Genomic DNA, 20,549 nt, shown 5'->3' on the forward strand with positions numbered 1-20,549 from the left:
AAAGTTGTTCTCTTCATTCATATTAGGAATGTGCTGTCTTTTGAAATGAAATTCTTTTCCTATAACTGTCCCCCTCCACCAAGTCATCAATGTCATACTTAAATTGTTTTAAAAACACCCTAATCTCCCTCTAGTCATCCCTCTCATACCTCTTTATCATGTTCCATAATCTCTGCTGGACAACAAAATGATGTTGTCCTCAGGCTGGCCTACCTCATCTTGATAAAGAGAAGTGATGGGTGGGGCCCAAGCAAAAAAGGATCAAACTATTATATATTATAAGGGGGGAGGGGGGCTTGAGGAAGGGGTGCTTTTGAAATAATTTAAGCATAGTTGTGGCTGCATTGGCCTCTGGGAAAAGAAACCAATGAGAGACAAAATGAAAACTGACATCTAATTTCCTGTCATCCATTCCTTAGGTTCAGGATGTTATAATGTAGAGCCAACTGTCATACAGGGACAGTTTTAAAGCGGTAGGGCTAAGCTATTGTAGATAGAATGTGCCATTCAAATTAGTAAACTAGTAAAAAAAAAATAAAAACCAACCAACAAACAAAAAAACTGCTACAGTTTTAAACATAGTCAAAACTACACAGGAGGAAAATAACTTCAAAAATCAAACAGCGTGAAAAAATTCAAGAAAATAAACAAAAAACACGCTAGTGTAATTGCTTTAACTTCTTAGGAATCCTCTTGGAACTCCATATTCCTTATACTTTAATCAGTGGATAGATTGTGCTCAGAGACATGGAGGAAAAAGGGGACAGAAAGTCCCCAAAACACCTCACCACCCAATCATTGCAAAACTTCCACCTTAACACACTTTTATATTTGCATGACTTGAAAGATTGTATTATTGAAAAAGCACTTATCTTTTGTGTATAGTTCTTTGGCCTCGACGTGCCACGTTTCAAAATTTCTTCAGGAAGCCAAATGGTAACAGCGAAAGACTCTTAAGTCTTGCAGAATGGGTGTCAGTCTCTGGTCTAGCTTGCAATTCAGCTTTCAGTAAACTTCCGATATCTGCTGAATTACAAGCTAGACCAGAGACTGACACCCATTCTGCAAGACTTAAGAGCATCGAGATCAGCCCGGGTCATTCAGCACAGCTCCCCGCGCTAGAAACTGCTATTGCAGTTTCGTAAAAGGAGGCATATCTTGTGCAGCTGGACGGGTTACCTGTTTTGCTGCCATTAGCAGAACCTTTCTGCTAAGTGCCAAATATGTCTAAGTTGAAGCAAGCAAAAATAACTGTGCAAATCTAATCCCAAGCGCACGAGAAAGGGGGAGTTTTGGAGGCAGTCCCATGCATTGGGAGAAGCATTGCACACTTATCGAAATACACACACTGGATATCATGCATCTTCTCAAAAGTGAAGATTAATAGAATACAGTGCTGGATATTTAAATGTTCAGCAGTTTTACAGCAACCCACAGCTGGACAAAAAATGTCTGTCTGAAAAGGGCATTATAATGCTTGAAAGATACAGCTATATTTTTAAAATTTAGTATTTGTAATTTTATTTTCAAATCAAATAGTATATTAGTTAGACTCTTTTGGCTCAATATTCAACAGTGCTATCAGCATTTTGCTGACCGCCACCAGTGTTATCCTCAGTGATTCAGTGCTGGGCCATATCTAGACTCTGCCATTGAATTTTTGGGTTGATCCTCTCTTTTACAAAGCCTGATAGTGTGGGCTGCTGCGGTAACTGCCCCAAAGCCCACAGAGATTTAAAGGGCTTCACGGATTTTGCTGTGTGGCTTTGTAAAAGGGGGGAGGGAGGGAGTGTAAATGTGTGTGATATTAAGTACTTAACCTGCTATGGCAAACTGGATAAAGATATGACTTATTTTTATGCAGCCCTATTTATATAGTTTCCTTGGCCGGTCAAGTGCCAACTCTGCCTCCAGAATACCCCCCATATATTTGTTTTGTATTGGGCGATAACTAGACATTTTCAGTGGCACTATCCGGTTATGTGCTGTGATGGATGTGACCAGTTAGCCACAAGTAAGTGATTAAGTCAGCCAAGAGACATTTCTGGCCAGTTATCCTTTGAAAATGGGAAGGGATAAAACGCAGACCTCACAGACCTTATGGATCTAAAACCACACATCCTTAAAAATCCAAGGTCCGCGCCACTTTTGAGGTCCGTGCCACTTTTAGTCTCTGGCTCTGACAGAGCTCTATGACAATTTAACTTTGACGGATCCTAGCATAGGGAGGGAAAAGCATTAGGATCTGTCAGAGTTAAATTGTCATAGAGCTCTGTCAGAGCCAGACTAAAAGTGGCACGGACCTCAAAAGTGGCGCGGACCACGGATTTTTAAGGATGTGACGTGCAGTTCAGATCCGCGAGGGAGCCGGGGGCCTGAGCTGAGCTGCAGGGAAAGCAAAGGCGGACTTGTCAATGCACGCACCTCGGATTTTTAAGGACGTGCGGTTTTAGATTCGCGAGGTCCGTAAGGTCTGTGAGGTCCGCGTTTTACCCCTTCCCGCATTCTGCACTTCCATAAGAAAATGTATAAAAGCCAATCATGTATGTGACATGTAGAAATTCAAGACCTAAGTATAATTTTGGAGGGGAAGAACTAGCATTTACCAAAGAAGAAAGACGCCTGGTGACCTCAAGATAGTTGGTGCAATACAGTTGTGAAAAATTAGTTGTGCTATATATCTAGGTACATAAACAGCAGTAGTACTAGTATAAGAAGGAAAATAATATTGTTTTTGCACAGATCTCTGCTGAGATCCCGCATTGAAAACTGTATGTGAATCTGGAAACCATAGCCCAAAAATGACATCCCAATGATGGAGGCAATTCAAAGGCTGTCCACTAACCCTCTCTTTTACTGAGGTGCGCTAACCAATTAGCGCGTGCTAAACGCTAACGCTTCCATAGACTAACATGCACATGTTAGCGTTTAGCGCATGCTAATTTGATTAGTGTGCGCTAATCGTTTAAGCGCACCTTAGTGAAAGAGAGCCTAAAGCGTTGCATGGGGGTGAAACTATTAGCCATACATATAGGGCCTGATTCACTAAGGTTTTTTAAAAATCTTATTTCTATCTGTGGGGAAAAACTTTAATCAGGCTAAACCAAACTAAGATGTACTCTCTGAAGAAAGAAGACATAGGAGAAATATGAGACTAATATTGAAATGTATAGTAAGTTTCAATAATGTTTAGAAGGTTGCATTTTCCATAAAGTGAAGGAGGGCTCATTTTTACGGAGTTTTACAAATTCTTTCTTAGTCCAGTTTCTTTACAATAGTACATCTTAGGAATTCAGATATCCACCCTTATCGATAGATACAGGTGGTGGGATTCTTCATGATTCCAAGTACTATTTCCCAACTATTTACTTATTTCAATTATTTCATATAAATATAATAAATAATAGACTTTGAATGGCTGGTTATACTAGGAGAAGCTATGCTGTAATGTCCACTTCCCCCGACCTTGAGAAAGTTCAGCGAAACGCGTCGGGAAGGGGAATGGACTTTGAATAAGCTAAGTCTATTATTATTAATTATATTTATACAAAATAATTGAAATAAGTAAATAGTTGGGAAATAGGACTTGGAATCATGAAGAATCCCACCACCTGTATCTATCGATAAGGGTGGATATCTGAATTCCTAAGATGTACTGTTGTAAAGAAACTGGACTAAGAAAGAATTTATAAAGCATTGATATATTATCTAGCGCTACTATACTATCTAAGTTGGAGCGAATCATTTTTACAGAGATCATGGAGGTTGCTTGGAACAGCTTTTTAGTGGAAATAGATCGATAAAAATGTCAGAACTCAAGCATATATGAGACAAACACCAAAGGAATGTACTGAGGTGAGGGCAGTGGTGTAGTGAGGGAAGCTGATGCCCAGGGCGGAGGCGCCTGGCATTGCTTCCCTTTATGCCCCTGCTGATGCGCTCTTCCCTACTGCCCTGGCATCACTGTGCCCAGTGCTTTTCCCTGCTGCCCTGACATCATTACGCCCCCTGTTACTTCTTCATATCTTTGCTGGCAGCAAGCAGGCTGGAATACCTGCTGCTTTTGACAGCTGAACCTTACTTCTGGCCCTGTGAACAGGAAGTAATGTCAATGAGGGCTGATGCGGTGCGAGCAGCACGTAGGTTAGCCTGCTCGCTGCTGGTGAAGATTTGAAGAGGTTGTGGTGGCAGGGGAAAGGAGTGCCCTGCAAAGACCCATCCTGTCCCATCACCGGGGGGGAGGGGGAAGAAGAGGAGAGGCACCAGCGCCCCCATCAAATCCAGCACCCGGGGCAGTCCACCCCTCCCCCCATGCTACACCACTGGGTGAGGGGAAGGACAGAGATGATTACAAATCATGGAAAACCTGCAGTGACAAATGCAATGGACAGACTTAGTGGACCCAATTGACCTTTTTGCTATGATCTAAGGCAGGAGTTCTCAATCCAGTCCTCAGAACACACCTAGCTGGTCAGGTTTTCTGGATATCCACGATGAATATGCATGAGATAGATTTGCATGTACTACCTCCATTTATGCAGGTCTGCCTCATGCATATTCATTGTGGTTATCCTGAAAACCTGACTGGCTGGGTGGGTCCTGAGGACTGGGCTGAGAACCCCCAATCTAAGGCAGTGGGGAGAGCCAGAGGAATGAGAAAGTGCTAATGTACAAATCATTGATAAAATCTCTTCTGAAATCTTAGTGGGCCAGTAGTCCTTTGGTGGCTTATGAACTTGTAATTTGCATATCCATGAATTTTTATAAAGCCATTTATGTGCATGTGCAGCCACATATGCATATAAATGACTGATAAGAAAAACTGGCTGTTTTATAGTAAAAAGATTTGATGCCACTTATTTTTGCTGGTAGGCATGTACAGGAGCTGAATCTAGACAGACGGTAGGCAGAGTTCACAAGTATGCACACATATTATAAAATATGCTAATTTATGCGCATACGTAAATGATTTAGGCATGGAAATTTATATCTGCTCCAATGTCCATGGCTATTATGTAAGTGTTATTTCTTCTTCTTACACTAGCATTTTCTAAGGACAATAGGCGCATCTGTCTTTATAAACCAATGCCTAAGTAGGCACCTACTTGACTCCTAAAACCAGACACCTCCATATAAAATTATCCTTAACTGGACTAGCACTGGGCAGAAAATCCATCTATCTGTATAGCACAAGGGTAAAGGGAAGTTTGAGCAAGTGTGGGTTGCAAAATTGTCCAGATAATGGCATTTTTTAGCTTCTATCTAGATTGAACTCATAGTCAATGATTTTTTTTTTTTTTTTTTAATGCTGGCAGTGAAAGTCAAAATATATCCAGATATTCTGTGGCACTATCTGGATAGTGTCCAGTGCTGAATATCCAGATAAGTTCCAGCACTTATTATCTCATCTGGAAAGTGATGATATTCAAGTCACCATCTTGAAAACCTTTCAGGTTAATTTAAGACAGCCTAAATCCTGGAACTGCCCTAACATCTGGATAGTGCTACTGAATGCCTCAGTGAACATAACTTAGAAACATGATGTCAGATAAGGCCTAATGACCCATCCACAGCATTCACTATCTACTCTTTTCCCTGAGAACTCCCTCATATCCATCTATTTTGTTATCCAGTCAAAGAAATCAGTCAGTAAAACCATGTTGTCTAGAGTCTAGATAGCAGGTCTTATTTTTCAGATGAGTGCTTTTGAATATTGACCTATACGTGTTAAGTTTGGGCCTGCTGAGTGGGAACAGCAGGTCTCAAAGAGATTGCAGCAGTAGTGGTGACTTTGTTACTCCCATAGTTAGGGAAGGGGTAAAACGTGGACCTCACAGACCTTACGGACTTTGCAGATCTAAAACCGCACGTCCTTAAAAATCTGAGGTCTGTGCCACTTGTAGTTTCTGGCTCTGACAGATCCTAATGCTTTTCCCTCCCTAAGCTGAGACTAGTGGCAAAACTTTTGCCCTGAGGTCTGTGCCACTTTTAGTCTCAGCATAGGGATGGAAAAGCATTAGGATCCGTCAGCGATTAAAATGTCATAGAGGTCTGTCAGAGCCAGAGACTAAAAGAGACGCGGACCTCAGATTTTTAAGGATGTGCATTGTGCAGTTCAGATCCGTGAGGTCCGCGAGGTCAGATGCACTGCAGACCATTGCACACATTTTTTAACCCCCCCCCCTCCCAAACCCAGCTATTTGCCATCCAGTGTCATATCACGGGGACTTTCAGAATCAGTGCGGAGGGAGAGATCTGGAGGAAGGGACAATCGGTCTAATTAGCAAAAACCACGGTGGACCTCTTCCCTCCTTAGCCATTAGGGAAGGCAGAGCCGGGGGCCTGAGCTGCAGGGAAAGCGGTGGAATAAGGGTCTGGATAAAACAAGCTAAAAGGCGGACCTCAGATTTTTAAGGACGTGAGGTTTTAGATCCGTGAGGTCCGTAAGGTCCGCGTTTTACCCCTTCCCCCATAGTTATTTGCCAGTGGTCACATTAATATTTAATAAGGTCACCATCACCACTGATGAATGTTGACTTCTCTGTGTCTAGTTTTGGAAGCAATATTGTATACAACCTCAATAGAAAAGGAAATTCACTACTAGTAGATTATATATATTAGAAAGAAAAGACCTCAAGAGTTCCTGGAAATACTCTTGTAAGGAGCTATCATTGGTCATAAAAAGCTCCCAAGGAAATATTTTTCTTATGAACACTGAAGAAACTCCATGTTTATACATAATTAGCTCTGTAAATTAAAGATAGGTGATGCTATTATAGCAAAAATAGGAAATGCAAATAGAATGCAAAGGATCAAAAAACAGCTTCATAGTTCGTTGTTTCTGGTGACCAGCATTGAATATCCATTCTATTTTTAGCCTCTATAAATTTTGCTGGCTAAGTTGATATTCAGTGCTGGCCAGATAAGTTTATAGTGGCCAAAGATAGACCAGCTATTTATGGGCTAGATTCACAAAGCAAACCGATTGTGTACTGATCGGTTTGCGACCCCTTTAATATCAAATTTCCCACTGACCTGATTCACTTACCTCTCCTGCGATCCACTTCAAATCCATGCATGCAAATGAGGTGAAACACATGCAAAGTAGGCTGGGACGCGATTCACAACACCAAATTTCAGATCCGACTGGGCTGGCCAATCACCTGAAGAAGCGACTGCTGGGGACCAGTCAAAAAACGTCTTTCCGACTCTACAGCCCTGCTCTCTGCATGCCCTGCCCACTCTGCCCCATGCTTGTCTCCTGGCTGCCGCCCCGATGCTCTTCTCCTGCCTGCTCTGCCCCATGCTCTTCTCCTGCCTGCTGCCCCGATGAAAAAAGCAAAAAAAAAAAAAAAAGTCACGGCTCCTAAAACCTCCTGCAGCCCCGACTCTCCTGGACTCTCCCACTACCCTAAACGCCTGCCTGCCTGCCCCGAACGCCTGCCTTGATCACCTGCCTGCCCCAACTCCCACCCTTCCCCAACTCCCACCCTTCCCCATAGTGCAAGCCCTTGGTTTTAACTGCAGGCTTTTAAGTGGGTTAAAACCACGGGCTTCTAACATTAAAAAAAGAAAAAAAAAAAATCTAAGCCGGGCCCGGAGGTCTAGAGCATGCGCAGACCATCTACAGATGGTCTGCGCATGCGCGGGGATCGCTTAACAGTGATCCGTGCCTTCAGATGGGGGCATTCCTCCGATCGCCCGCATCTGCATATTTACTTGTTGGGAATTCGTCGGACCTTCCTGGATCAGGCCCGATCGGGCAGGTTAATGAATCTGGCCCAATGTGGTCCGATTTAGCTGCTAAACTTAGCTGGCCAGAGCTTTAAATTTCGAGGATAGCCAGCTAAGTCATGCGATATAGCCAGCTAGCCGCTGTGCTAATATTCAGCGACCATCTCACACTGAATATTAGGCGTAGCTGGCTAAGTGCTATTTAACCAGCCAGGAGCCCATTCCTGACTGGTTGAATAAATCTGAATATCGGGTAGCTTATGCCCAGGCCCTGGAGACTAGCCCCCTTTCCCTCCCTTCACCATTAGGGTAAAAGAAGCCATAAATATGAAAGCCCAGGGGCAGCCCTGTACTGAGCCCCTCACAATAGACACAGACCTGAGATACTGCTTACATTATAGATAATTGAAAATGTAGTACTTGTGAGTCATTTACATAATATTGAGTGAAAGATTAAAATCATATACAAAAATGTCAAATTCTGTATTTAGTGCAAATACACAGCGTTCAGAAACAATTGGGTAAAGAAATATGTTTACCTGCTTTGGTAATTTTCTGGTATTGATTGGTGAACCTGTTGGGAGCTGAGCGCTTATAGATTAGAATTTAAATCAACAAAAAGAAAACCTACATCGATTTGATGGTCCTTCCTATAGTGTGAGGATAAAGAGAGATTTCTAAAGCAATCAGAAATATAAGTGGAAATAACCTGTTGATGAAGTTGCCGAAGTGGTTGCTGTTCCTAGAAAGGGGGGAAAAAAATGGATATCTCAGAAAATTTATTTTCGAATTAGAAGCCTTAACAACAGAAGACATTAACATATAAATTCTGGTTAACAATTTCCTTTCTATGTTCTGGTTCTTTGAATACAGTAAGCTGTTTCCCAAGTTAATGGAAAGAGCTTATGCATAGTCTGTGAAAATAATATTTAATTTTTCTAAAATATTCAGGCCTATATTCGAAAGAACTTATACATTTGGGGAAAATTCTATAGGCTCTCATTCCATACAGTGAAAGTCTACAGGGTTGCCGTCGGGTTGACGGACACCTGTATGGCTGAATAGGATCAGCTGTCCAGGGAGTTGCTTTACTTGTAACGGTAGTTCTCCTTGGACAGTTGATCATTCTTCAAGAGCTTTCTGCGCTTGGAATGAGCCGGGATTGGGTGCCGTCGATGCTATAAGAGCACATTGAATGCCCAGATTCATTATAGATACTAGTGAACCCGATATTGCTGCACCTAACCTTTGGACACCTGCAGTTTAACACCAGCCATTGACCTGGTGGGCCTGATATTCAGAATGCGGGAGACAGCCTGACTATCTTCTGTGGACAGTGGTAATACCCGTAAATTCAATCACAGGGCCTTATCCGGCTGCCAGCATTGAGCTTCCAGGCTAAGTTCAGCCACATTTGACTTAGCCAGCCAGCTGATAAATATTGGTGTGGCTGGCTACATCATAGCATGCAAAGATAGACCCACCTAAATAGCAGGTGTGTCTGGCTGTTAGACTTAGCCGGTCAGCTAGTGAATATTGGTGCTGACTGGTTATATCACATGACATAGCTTGTGACCAGGATATTCAGTGTGGGATAGCCAGCTATCTCCCTGCTGAGTATCAGCAGATAGCTGGCATAGTGCTATTTAGCCGGCACGGAGCCGTTCCCAGCTGGCTAACTCATTTTGAATATCAGTTGTGGAAATGCAGCAGAAGTGTATTTACATGACTGTATCTGTAAGCTACACATATAAATGGGAGTCCCACATATGGTATGCCCATATATGTGCTGGTCTTTTCATTTAATCGTTATGCCACTTATGCAGGCCATTAGAGAATAATGTTTATTAGGTGCTGTGCTAACACAGCACAGGTAAGTGTACCCTTATATGCATATTTCTATACATACATTTCTTTACAAGTGCCTGAAGCACATACATGCGGATTGCCCATTTAGCAGCTTCTGCTAAACATACAAGTCCCTTACCTGTGGATTTTCAGCAGCACTCTCTGAATAATGCTGCTGAAATGTTTCTAACTGCTGGGTGGAGATAAGCATAATTACGGTGTATGGTGGAAATTTTCAACCACTATCCATATGGGTGAGCAGTTGAATCTAGTTCTGCAAAAAAGCAGTCCTAAATTAATCCTCCTAGTTATAGGTATAACCAGTGGAAGTGACAAGTCTTAAATATATATCTTCAGCCCCTCCACCTATCTGTATGGCAGTGCTGAATCTATATATTGTTTTAAACGCCACAGCTATATAAGTGATTAGTGGTAACAGCAGTAGCAGCTAGTGTTTAAAAATATAGGCTCACTGCCACCACTGAAAATAATCCTGATATTATTTGGCAGTGTAAATAACTTGAGCTGCTAGATCCTAAAGTGGTGGTTGTTCCTAGAAAGTGAAGAACATTAAAACTCAGATGTCTGGAATAGATCACTTTAACTGAATTCAGCCTTAGCATTAACACACAAAGTCAGAGGAATGAGAGAGAAATTTATAGGAGAACTAGATACAGGAATGAAAATGACTTGATAATGGAGTTTTCGGCACAACCACTGGGACTACTAAAGCAGAAGGCACCTTAATATAGATAAATCTTCTTTATAGAATAGGCTTCAAATATCCTCTCCATACTCTGTTTTCCTAGGTGCCCTGTTACAGAAATACCCTCCAGATGTTTGCTTGTATTCTTGCTTCTAACTTCAGAATATTAGATCATATCTCTTACAACCTTAACAAATTATTGGCTGCCACTTAAATAAACTATAAGACTGATCCTTATTGACTATACTTTCTTTTGGGACTTCCATTGTCTGATATTAATTTGTGGTTAAAACAATAAATTAGCTTTACTATTCACCCCCCCCCCACCTTTTTTATCAAGCTGCATTAGAGGTTTTCACCATGGGCCATGGTGATAAATGCTCTCACGCTCATAGGAATTCAATAAGCGTCGGAGCATTTATTGACACGGCCCGTGGTAAAACCTTCTAACACAGGTTGATAAAGGGGGCCTATGTTTCTAGAAAAGAAACATTAAATGGTTTGCTATTACTTTCTGGTTGGTGGGAGAGGGGAGGGTGGTTAGGCAGGCAGGCCTTCCCATGATTCCTCAGGCCGAGTGGAAAGGAAGGATGGTTTTCTGTGGCTCCTCAGGGCCAAACAGGAAGGGAGGCAGCCCTAGCTGTGGCTTTTCTAAATTGGAGCAGGAGAGAACCAAACCTTCCTGTGGCCTCTTATTTTGCATGTTTTAATTACCAGAAACAAATATTCTGTTCCTGAATACCAGCACAAGTTCGTGAAATAAATTAATAAAATGGTAAAATATCACTGTTTGTTCACATTATTTACTCCCAGAATGATTTTTGTTCTTGGGATTCTGGAACTGTCCTCTAACTCAGGCTGAGAACCAGTAATTTTGATGTTCATAGTTTGTTATCAACTGTCTGTAAGCAGAGTACATAGTTTAGCTAATAGTCGAATGGTCCTATGAAAAGGAGAGAGATTTCAAATTATAATTTTACAGCAATGTTAGACATCAGAAGGATAATTCTCAAAGCTATTTCCACCAATAAAACAATGATTAGGCATAAAAATAGCATTTTAGAAAACTGCTAATACTTTACAGACTTGATTTTATAACAGAATGCCTATGCAACATGGAAAAAGGTCCTTATTTTATGCCATATTTATAAAGGCTATTACAAAATTAATATTGTGCAACCCGGCCTTCATTAACATTAAATATCAACATTAATTAATTGGATCTTCAGAAGTATATGCACTTATCTCTCTTTGAAGTTATTGTCGGCTGGGGACTCCCACCGACGTTTCATCATTAAACTCTTTCAAGGCTGTCCCCTATTTCACCACCCAGGCAAGTCTGATGGAGGAATGTGGCAAAATAGGGGACGGCTTTGAAAAAGCCTAGTGACGAAACGTCGGTGGGAGTCCCAAACCAACAATAACTGACAATATCTTCAAAAGAGAGATAAGTGTTTTACTTTTTTGTGAATTTGTAAAAAATGAATGCTTAAAGTGATAAGTAATATTGAAAACAAGAGAAAGAAGTGGATCAATGACAATGGGATTGCAGTTTCTCTAAAGTTGATATAAGAGTTTAGTACGTATACTTCTGAAGATCCAACTAATTAACTTTGATATTTAATATTAATGAAAACGGGTTGCACAATATTATTTTGGTAATTGTTATAAAGCACTGCCTCAAACATATAGCCACACAATTGGATTTATATAAAGGCAGCATAGGGGTGTTAAGACATGCAATTTTACTGTTATCTCAAGTTATTAGTATCTAGGTTGCATAAAGTAGGACTTGTGCTTAAATAGCAAGAGTTATAGAAAAATAACCCATCTTAATACTAGCCCACTTTGATAATTTCCCCCCAGTTCATTGCTGTTTTAGCATAGTTCTCATTTTATGTAATGAGAAACAAGTTATTCATAAGAACATAAGAAGTTGCCTCCACTGGGTCAGACCAGAGGTCCATCCCGCCCAGTGGACCGCTCCCGCGGTGGCCCATCAGGTCTGTGACCTGTGAAGTGGTTTCTGACCACTTCTATAACCTACCTCTAGTTTTATCTGTACCCTTCAATCCCCTTATCCTCCAGGAACCTATCCAAACCTTCCTTGAACCCCTGTAAAGTGCTCTGGCCTATCACACCCTCCGGAAACGCGTTCCATGTGTCCACCACCCTCTGGGTAAAAAAGAACTTCCTAGCATTAGTTCTAAACCTGTCCCCTTTCAATTTCTCTGAGTGACCCCTAGTGCTTGTGGTTCCCCACAGTTTGAAGAATCTGTCCTTATCCACTTTCTCTATGCCCTTTAGGATTTTGAAGGTTTCTAACATGTCCCCTCTAAGTCTCCTCTTTTCCAGGGAGAACAGCCCCAGCATTTTTAACCTGTCAGCGTAATAACTTTAACGAAACAAAAGTATGTATATTCATGTATAAATACAGAGTTTGGCAGGGCAAGTTAAAAAATGAATTAGATACAAAAGTGAAACTTACTTGATGTTGTAGGTCCTGATAATGAGGGTGAGTGCTATTGAAACAGAGGATATTTAGGTTAAAATTTAAATCACAATATTGTGAGGAGTTGCAGGAGGAGCCTGCAAGAGTCAATGTGCCTGATGACATTTAAAGTGGATAAATGCAAAGTGATTCACATAATGAAAATAGCCTAAGGGGTTAATTCTGTATAGGACACTGATCTTAGCCACCGCCTAAGCAGCAGCTGATAATCGCACTACGGTATCATATACAGAATTGCGTCTGTCCTATTGGACAGCTGCCTAACCACCCCGATTCTCCAACAGGCACCCATGTCACAGGTGCTGGTTAGAGAATCGCACTGGATTCTTTGCTATCGGCTGATTACGGCAAGGGAATCTCCATTGTGTCAACGAGGTTCCATGGGGGTGGAAGTCTTGGTCCCTTCGACCAGCAGCCTGAAGATTTTCATGTTTGGAGTGTTTCTAAGAAGCTTCTGAGGCAGTAAATCCTTTCCTTTAACTGAAGGCTGGCACCAACAAATCCTGTAAGTAAAACTCCATTGTTTTCAATGGGCCATTAGTTTCTATGTGCCCATTATTCTCTATGGGAAAATTGGGGAAGGTCTGAAAAAAATAATTTTTGGGTTTTTAAAGATAGGGTTCAGGTTGCTCGCCTCCCAAAAAAACATATTTCAGCATATTTTTATTTTTCAAAACCGTCATATTTTTGCCATTTTTAATGCATTTTTTCTGATGATGGCCATCTTAGATTTTTAAAGATAAAATCAGTCTTTTTTTTCTAAAGCCTCTATCTGCCTCAAAACCCCTTGATTTTGACAAATTCCTACAGGGATGGATTCCTCAGTGTAAGCTGACATGAATCCATGTGTGGATTGCGCAAAAAATTTGCCAGGGGAGCATCTCTGTACCTCGTGCCATGGCACACAAGAGGGCAGGGTGGGAGTCTCATGCTTAGCCCAAGCCATGTCTTCCCAGGTCCTAGAACTGGAGAGGGTCTGAAATTTCTGATAAAAGTCTCGTTCGGAACCCGGTTTGGCGTGTGGAGGTACTGGATCCCACGAAAGCCGAGACGGCGGTCCAACATGGCTCTTGTATCCCCTCGTTTGGAATTTGTCAATTTGATGTGGACAGCCTTTTTTGGCAGGCCTGGGGCATACTGCGCAGCCGTGAGCACTTCGCAGTTTGCCTAAGGACTGTTTTCACTTCATGTGACTCCTACTCTGCCGACCATGGCCATGCTGAGACAGACATCCATACCTCTTTTGTCACAGGACTCTGAATCAGTCCAGGATGACTCCAGCTCCATTTTTGGGTCCCTGGTCCACACTGCCTCTTCTCAGAATCAAGGAGGCAATCCTTTGATACGCCAGTTGTTTTAAGTCTGTCTCAGTCCATCATTTTATTGCGAGTGCGGTTAAGGAAATGAAGCTAGAAGCTCGGCCTTCCAATTCCCAGTGCAATGTAATGAGCCACTCCAATGCTTAGACCTCATTTTTCCAAGCACATCCGGAAATCAAGGCTCTGGTGACAGGAGCAATGGGAAATCCCAGAAAGCTCCTTAAAGGTTGCAAAAGCCATGTCCAGGCTCTGTCCTATGGCCCCAGAATTCCAACAGCTGTTTACACAGCTGAAAGTGGATTCTGTAGTGGCCCAGGTCATCAAGCGCACAGCTCTCCTCAGTGAGGGAGGAGTTAGGCTGAAGAATGTCCAGGATCGCAAAGTGGTCATGGTCCTGAAGAGACAGTTTGAAGCTTTGGCTTTGGGAATCAAGGCTGCAGCAGCTGCCCTGTTTGCGGCACAAGCCTGTCACACCAGGCTGTGGTGTGTAACCTCTGTGTAACAGGGCATCTGCCCTCAACTGGTATTGGAAGAAGCTAATTATGTTGCTGATGTTTTATATGACCTTATCAGGGACGTGAGCAAGGTGGTGGCATATGCGGTTTTAGCCCTTAGAATGCTCTGGATCAGACAGTGAGCAGGCAACTTGACTTCCAAGGCTAGCTTGAGCAGACTGCCATTTAAGGGACAGATGCTTTTTGCAAAGGCTTAGATGAGCTTATGGCCAGTGTGGTGAATCACCACCCTAGATCGTTACCAGAGAGCAGATCGTTCTGCCCTGCTGGAGAGAGTGGAACTAATTTTTGATCCTCCCGCCACTCACGTCCATATGCCTCGGGCACCTCCAGCCAAAAGTCCTTCCAGGGTTACAGTCAATGCAGTCTTTGGGGGGTGTGGATCAATCCCCCCTCCAAGAGGTTCCAATCATGCCATGACAGAAGACACCCTTTCATACAATGGGGGAAGGTTGTCTGCCTTTCATAGGAAGTGGGAGAAAATTTCATCAGACCAATATGTGGTGGACATCATACTTGTGGGACACAAAATCAAATTCCTTCATCCCCCACCAGACTTTTTTTCTGGATTCCCTAACTGTCAACCAGAAAAAGAAGTCAGAGTACGGGTGGACTCTTCAAAGACTCTTGGATCTTCAGACTGTAGAACCTGTCCCTGATGATGAATCGAGCTGAGGAAGATACTCCTTATACTTCATCATGCCCAAGAAGGGCACGGATGATTGGAGGCCCATTCTGGATCTCAAGGCACTCGATGCTTTTCTCAAGATATGTCTTTTTCATATTGAAATGGCCTGCTCAGTTATTGTGGCAGTGGCTCTAGGGGAGTTTCATGCCTTTTTGGACCTGACTGACGCTTTTCTCATATTCCCATATTTCTGGGACACAGGAAGTTCCTAAGATTTCATGTTCTTCAGGAAAACTATCAGTTTGGTCTAGCAATGGCTCCCAAGGTAATGGTGGAAGTTGCAGTGCATCTCTTGAAGATGGGGTTTCAAGCACACTCCTACCTGAACAATTGGCTCATCAGAGCTCCATCCCAGCAGGAGTGTACGCAGGCAATACAACAGATCGTGGATCTCCTACAGAGTTTGGGCTGGATCATCCATTTCTGAAAGAGCCATCTACAGATGACCCAGAGGTCGGAGTACCTAGGAATTATATTTGACATGGCGCAGGGTCATGTTTTTTCTTCCAGAGCCACACAAACAGAAGCTCAAGGAGAAAATTTTGGGGCTCACATGAAACCTCTCTAGGACTCTCTCCTGTCGGGGTGGTTCCCTCAGAGCCAGTATCTTCATTTGCAGCTCCTGTGGAGAGGGGCAGCAAGGAGCAGCTTACAATGGTGGCTCGGAAAGACTATTTGTCAAAGGGCATGCTACTCTGAATCTCCAAGTGGGTGACTCTGATGACTGATACCAGTCTGTTGGGCTAGGGAGCCCATTGTGAAGCCTGCTCCATCCAAGGCCAATGGTCCCACCAACAATATTCTGACTGGTACCTGGATAACTACCCAAGTAATGCACCGCAACCACCTTCTTAAGTATGAGTTGTACTTAATTTGGACATCTGTAACTTAGGGACTGCCTGTAAAATAAAATTTGACTATATTGTGAGGAAATACATGCAATTAATTTTACAAGGAAATTGTATATTGACTTGTTCCTAGAAAAGGACTTTAATTCATACCTCAAAAAATGTAATTAGAATTCACTTTAACTTAAGAAACTATTAACATATTAGTTAAAAGAAAACAGAGCTTGTTAAGAAAGAATCAGATACAGAAATGAAAATTACCTTATCTTGTAGTTCCTGAAGAGGGAGTGGGTACTAGCAAAAATAGGATATTAAGTTAAAATTCAAAGTTATGAAAATATTAAGCTATTTTCTGGTACAAAATGCAGAAAACTATAGAATTTAAGAAGAAATACTTGAGTACCTGAATGTAAACTTCTTAGGTTATAAGTGGTGTATAAATATTAAAAATTAATTAAAAACAAACAAACCAGTTACAGTAATACATACGAATAGTCCCTTATTTTAGAAATATGAATAGTCCCTTATTTTAGAAATATGAATAGTCCCTTATTTTAGAAGACCTCTTTGTAATTTTTATCTGTAAATATCTGTATTTAATATGTATGTATTGCATACATGTGTAAAACCTCATTTTCAGAAAGCCAGTTTATGCAGAAAGCCAGGTATATCTTCACTGTGTAGATTGTAAGGTGGTGTGATGTTTGGGTTGGTTTGGATGAAGCTTGGGCAGAACTAAAATCTAACACATGCCATTCCCTATATCAGAAGGGAAATGCTTGTGTATGTCCTAAAAAATCAGTCAGGATTTACTGCATCCCTTGCCACTTGTAGTTTTGGTAAATTGTGCTTATTTGAGTTAGGGCTTAACAGGAGGGATTAACGATGTTCTCCCCCTTAATCTACTGGTGCATATTTTCCCTTCCAATCTGAAAAATGAATAAGGATTGATATCTCCGTTATTAATCAGTGATATGTGTACATTTGCAATATGGTCACCATACATATGTAAGTAGAGTACAAGTAGCCAGTGGTGTAGGAAGTGAGGGGTAGGGGTGTAGACCACCCTGAGTACCATCTTGGTGGAGGCACTGGCACCTCTCCTGTCTGCCCCTTACCTCCAACTTGCTACTCGCACTGGCCCCAGATCTCTCTCTGAAGTCACTTTCATTATCTGCATTTTATTGTGGAAAATAACAGAAATTTCTTGTGCAAATAGCATATGATTCCTTATGGATGGGTTAAGTATCTCAGTCCGCGAGTTGGATTGTAGAAGGCATCAATCATTTTTCTCAGCTCTGTCTCCTTGTCTCCCTGGGTAGTGCCTCTCTCTTCAGTCTTAACTTCTACAAGCAAGTTGAGAAGGTGTCTTTTCCTCTGCTCTGTACTAGATTTGTTATTTTTGGACCTTAAATCCAATCGTTTACGAGGCTTCCCTGTGCTAAGAAGTTCCTAGTAGTAATGGGACAGCTTTGCCTTGGAGAAGGGTCACACTTTTGAAAGCGCACCTGCCTGTCTGACCTGCTCTTTACATATTGGAAGCTCATGGATAGGTCCCCTGGAAGTAGTACTTGACCCTGGGGAGACAGGCACTTGAGTGCAGGCTGATTTCACCCTGCAACTAACTGGGAGGCGTGGCGGAGTTCAGCTGTGTTCTGCCCTGAAGAATCATGTGGGAGCATAAGGGGTCAGAGTTTCAGGTTGTATAACCTGAATTAAAGGCAGCCCAAAGAGATAAGCCCTTGCTTGTCTGAGGCATAAATTCCTTCCTTATTACCAGCTGCAGTGAGAAACTGATGCAGGCACAGCGCATGGCAGTTCTGTGAGTACAGCTCATTATTGTCTATGGGAAAAATGGGGTAGGTCTGAATTAACAAGGAAAAGGATCTCAACAATCCACGCCAAAGATCATGCAATCACTATAGGCTTAAATTGCGGATGGGAGTTTATATCTCATCAATCCAAAAACCTTCAGTATAGTTTGATTGTATATATTTAGCATCTTATTACATTTTTAATTCACTCTTATTTATTAATAAACTATTTTTGTTTTGTTAACTTATTTGTAAAAGTACAAGCAACTTATTTTTTTTGGATAACCAAAAAATAAAAGTTGTTTTTGATTATGCCCCTCTTAGTGATAAGTCCCCTTTTGGTCTAAGGACCTAGGCGTACAACGTAGGCAGCAGGGAAATGTCCATTTTTAGAAAAAAACATCCAAAATGTGGTTTTTTTCGAGAATGGCCTATCTGTACGTTCAGCAGTTTAATCGCCCAGACCGCCACTACTTGTATGTTTAGAATACATTCCTAACACATTCCCCCAAAATTGCGCAAGTCCTATACACCCAAAACAAGACTTTTTAGGCGAAGGAGGGGCTAATCCTTCACCTAAAAGCATGATTCTCTAACCGGCGTCTGTCATAAACAAGAGAATTGTGGACCGTCCACCCCCCACAATCGCGGCAGGAGAGATGCCCAGTCTCTTCTTCCGGAACCCCCAGAACAGGCAAACCTTCACTGGCAGGACAGAGGCCCAGGCTGTCCCATCGAACAGCCCCTCGAACCTGAGTGATCTTCACTGGCGGAGGGATGCCCAGTCCTTCCTTCCGGACCCCCCCCCCCCACCTACCCCCACTGCTGGACTGCCCAGATTAGCGCAAGCTAAACGCTAATGCGTCCATAGAACTAACATTGCACGCATTAGCGTTTAGCGCACGCTTAATCGATGAGCGCGTGCTGATTGGTTAGCACACCTTAGTAAAAGAGGGTCTAAGTGTTTAAAATAAAACACTTATTTGAAGCACAGAGAAGCTCTTCTTGCCAATTGTCAGATTTTTGTGCACCGCTGTGGTTTAACAGCTTGCTATGTCATGTTTGACATTTTCCGACGGGACCTGTTTCGCCCTTATACATCAAGGTAAGTTGTCTGTATTCTGACAGCTGACACACTGCTAATGATAGACAGACAACTTACCTTGAAAGAGCCCGATGTATAAGGGCAAAACAGGTCCCATCAGACAACATTGCACATGACATAGCGAGCTATTAAACCGCAGCGGTGCACAAAAATCTGACAATTGGCAAGAAGAACTTCTCTGTGCTTCAAATAAAGATAAGTGTTTTATTTTAAACACGTGCTAAACGCTAACGCATGCATGTTATCCTATGGACACTTTAGCGGTTAGCGCACGCGTTGATTTAGTGCGTGCTAAATCTGCACTAAAACACTTAGCACACCTTTGTAAAACAGGGCCTTAGAGGTACTTAATTGAAACAGAAATACATCTAAAAACCCGCCTAAATCGGCACTTAGATGATCAAAAAGATAGGTCACCCAAGTGCCGATAATCGAAACTGGTTTTAGATGTATATAAAAACAACTTAGGCCTTTTCAGTGTTGCTGTACGCCCAGAGTGAAAAGGGGCATTTTTGAAGGAATGGTTATGGCGGGAGGTGGGTCGACCTGGAATGGGGCTCCTTTTTCAAAGGTGTGCTAAGTGTTTTAGCGCATGCTAACCACGCGCTAAACACTAACACATGCATGATAGTTTATGGACGCGTTAGCGGTTAGTGCGCATGTATATTTAGCGTGCGCTAAAACGCATAGCGCACCTTAGTAAAATGGGGGTTAGTCATCCTGCAGTGATAATCAAAAGTTCAACGAGACTTCCTAGAAGGAACTTATACGTTGTGACTAAATCTTCAAACAAGTCTAAGTGCCCAGAAGATATCAAAAGTGACCAGATAACCACTGCAGACACAAAGTACAGACCCCCACACATTCCCCCAGTGATGACTGACCTCCTCACACTGCCATAAAAATCCAAAAACGTATATACCTGCCTCCAGAACATCAGCACCTGGCATAGGAAAGCCTAGTAGAGCTATACAGAGGCGTCTTATGTAGCCTGGAGATGGGCTAGTGAATATTAGAGAGGAGGACCCAGGCCCATAAACCACTCTAACCACTGCATTCATGGTGAAACATGTGCACCCCCCCAAACCCTACTGTACTGCCATACAGGTGGCACCTGCAGCCATAAGAGTTATTGGAGTGGTAGACAGATGGGTATAGTGGGTTTTGGGGGACTCACCATGACCTATAAGGGAGTTTGGGGGGATGTTTATGTGGCACCCTTTTTGTGAAGTTCACAGCAGTGCCCTGCAAGGTGCCCCATTACTCTGTTGCCATGTTTGGGTGTCCAGTCCATCACTTTGCTGGCCCCTCCCACATCCAAAAGGCGTCTTTGACTCTAAATGTTCCCTCTTTAAAAATTATCGGAACACGCTGTGCTTCTATCTTTTCGGTTACTGCCCCAACGATTTGGAACTCTCTTTCTTTATACTTAAGACTTGAACAGGATTTGCAAAAATTTA

At 42.3% G+C, this 20,549-nt stretch overlaps 1 protein-coding gene across 1 annotated transcript in view; it reads right to left on the reverse strand.

Annotated features, from left to right (window-relative positions):
• Window positions 1-20,549, reverse strand: part of LOC117366892 (mucin-19-like) — a 200,096-nt gene that overhangs the window by 59,880 nt on the left and 119,667 nt on the right. The window contains exon 82 of the mRNA XM_033958868.1: window positions 8,444-8,476. Coding sequence (XP_033814759.1) covers window positions 8,444-8,476 — 33 coding nt within the window. The remainder of the gene's footprint in view (window positions 1-8,443; window positions 8,477-20,549) is intronic.

The sequence above is a fragment of the Geotrypetes seraphini genome, chromosome 9, assembly GCF_902459505.1.
Source record: "Geotrypetes seraphini chromosome 9, aGeoSer1.1, whole genome shotgun sequence".
Lineage (NCBI taxonomy): Eukaryota > Metazoa > Chordata > Amphibia > Gymnophiona > Dermophiidae > Geotrypetes > Geotrypetes seraphini.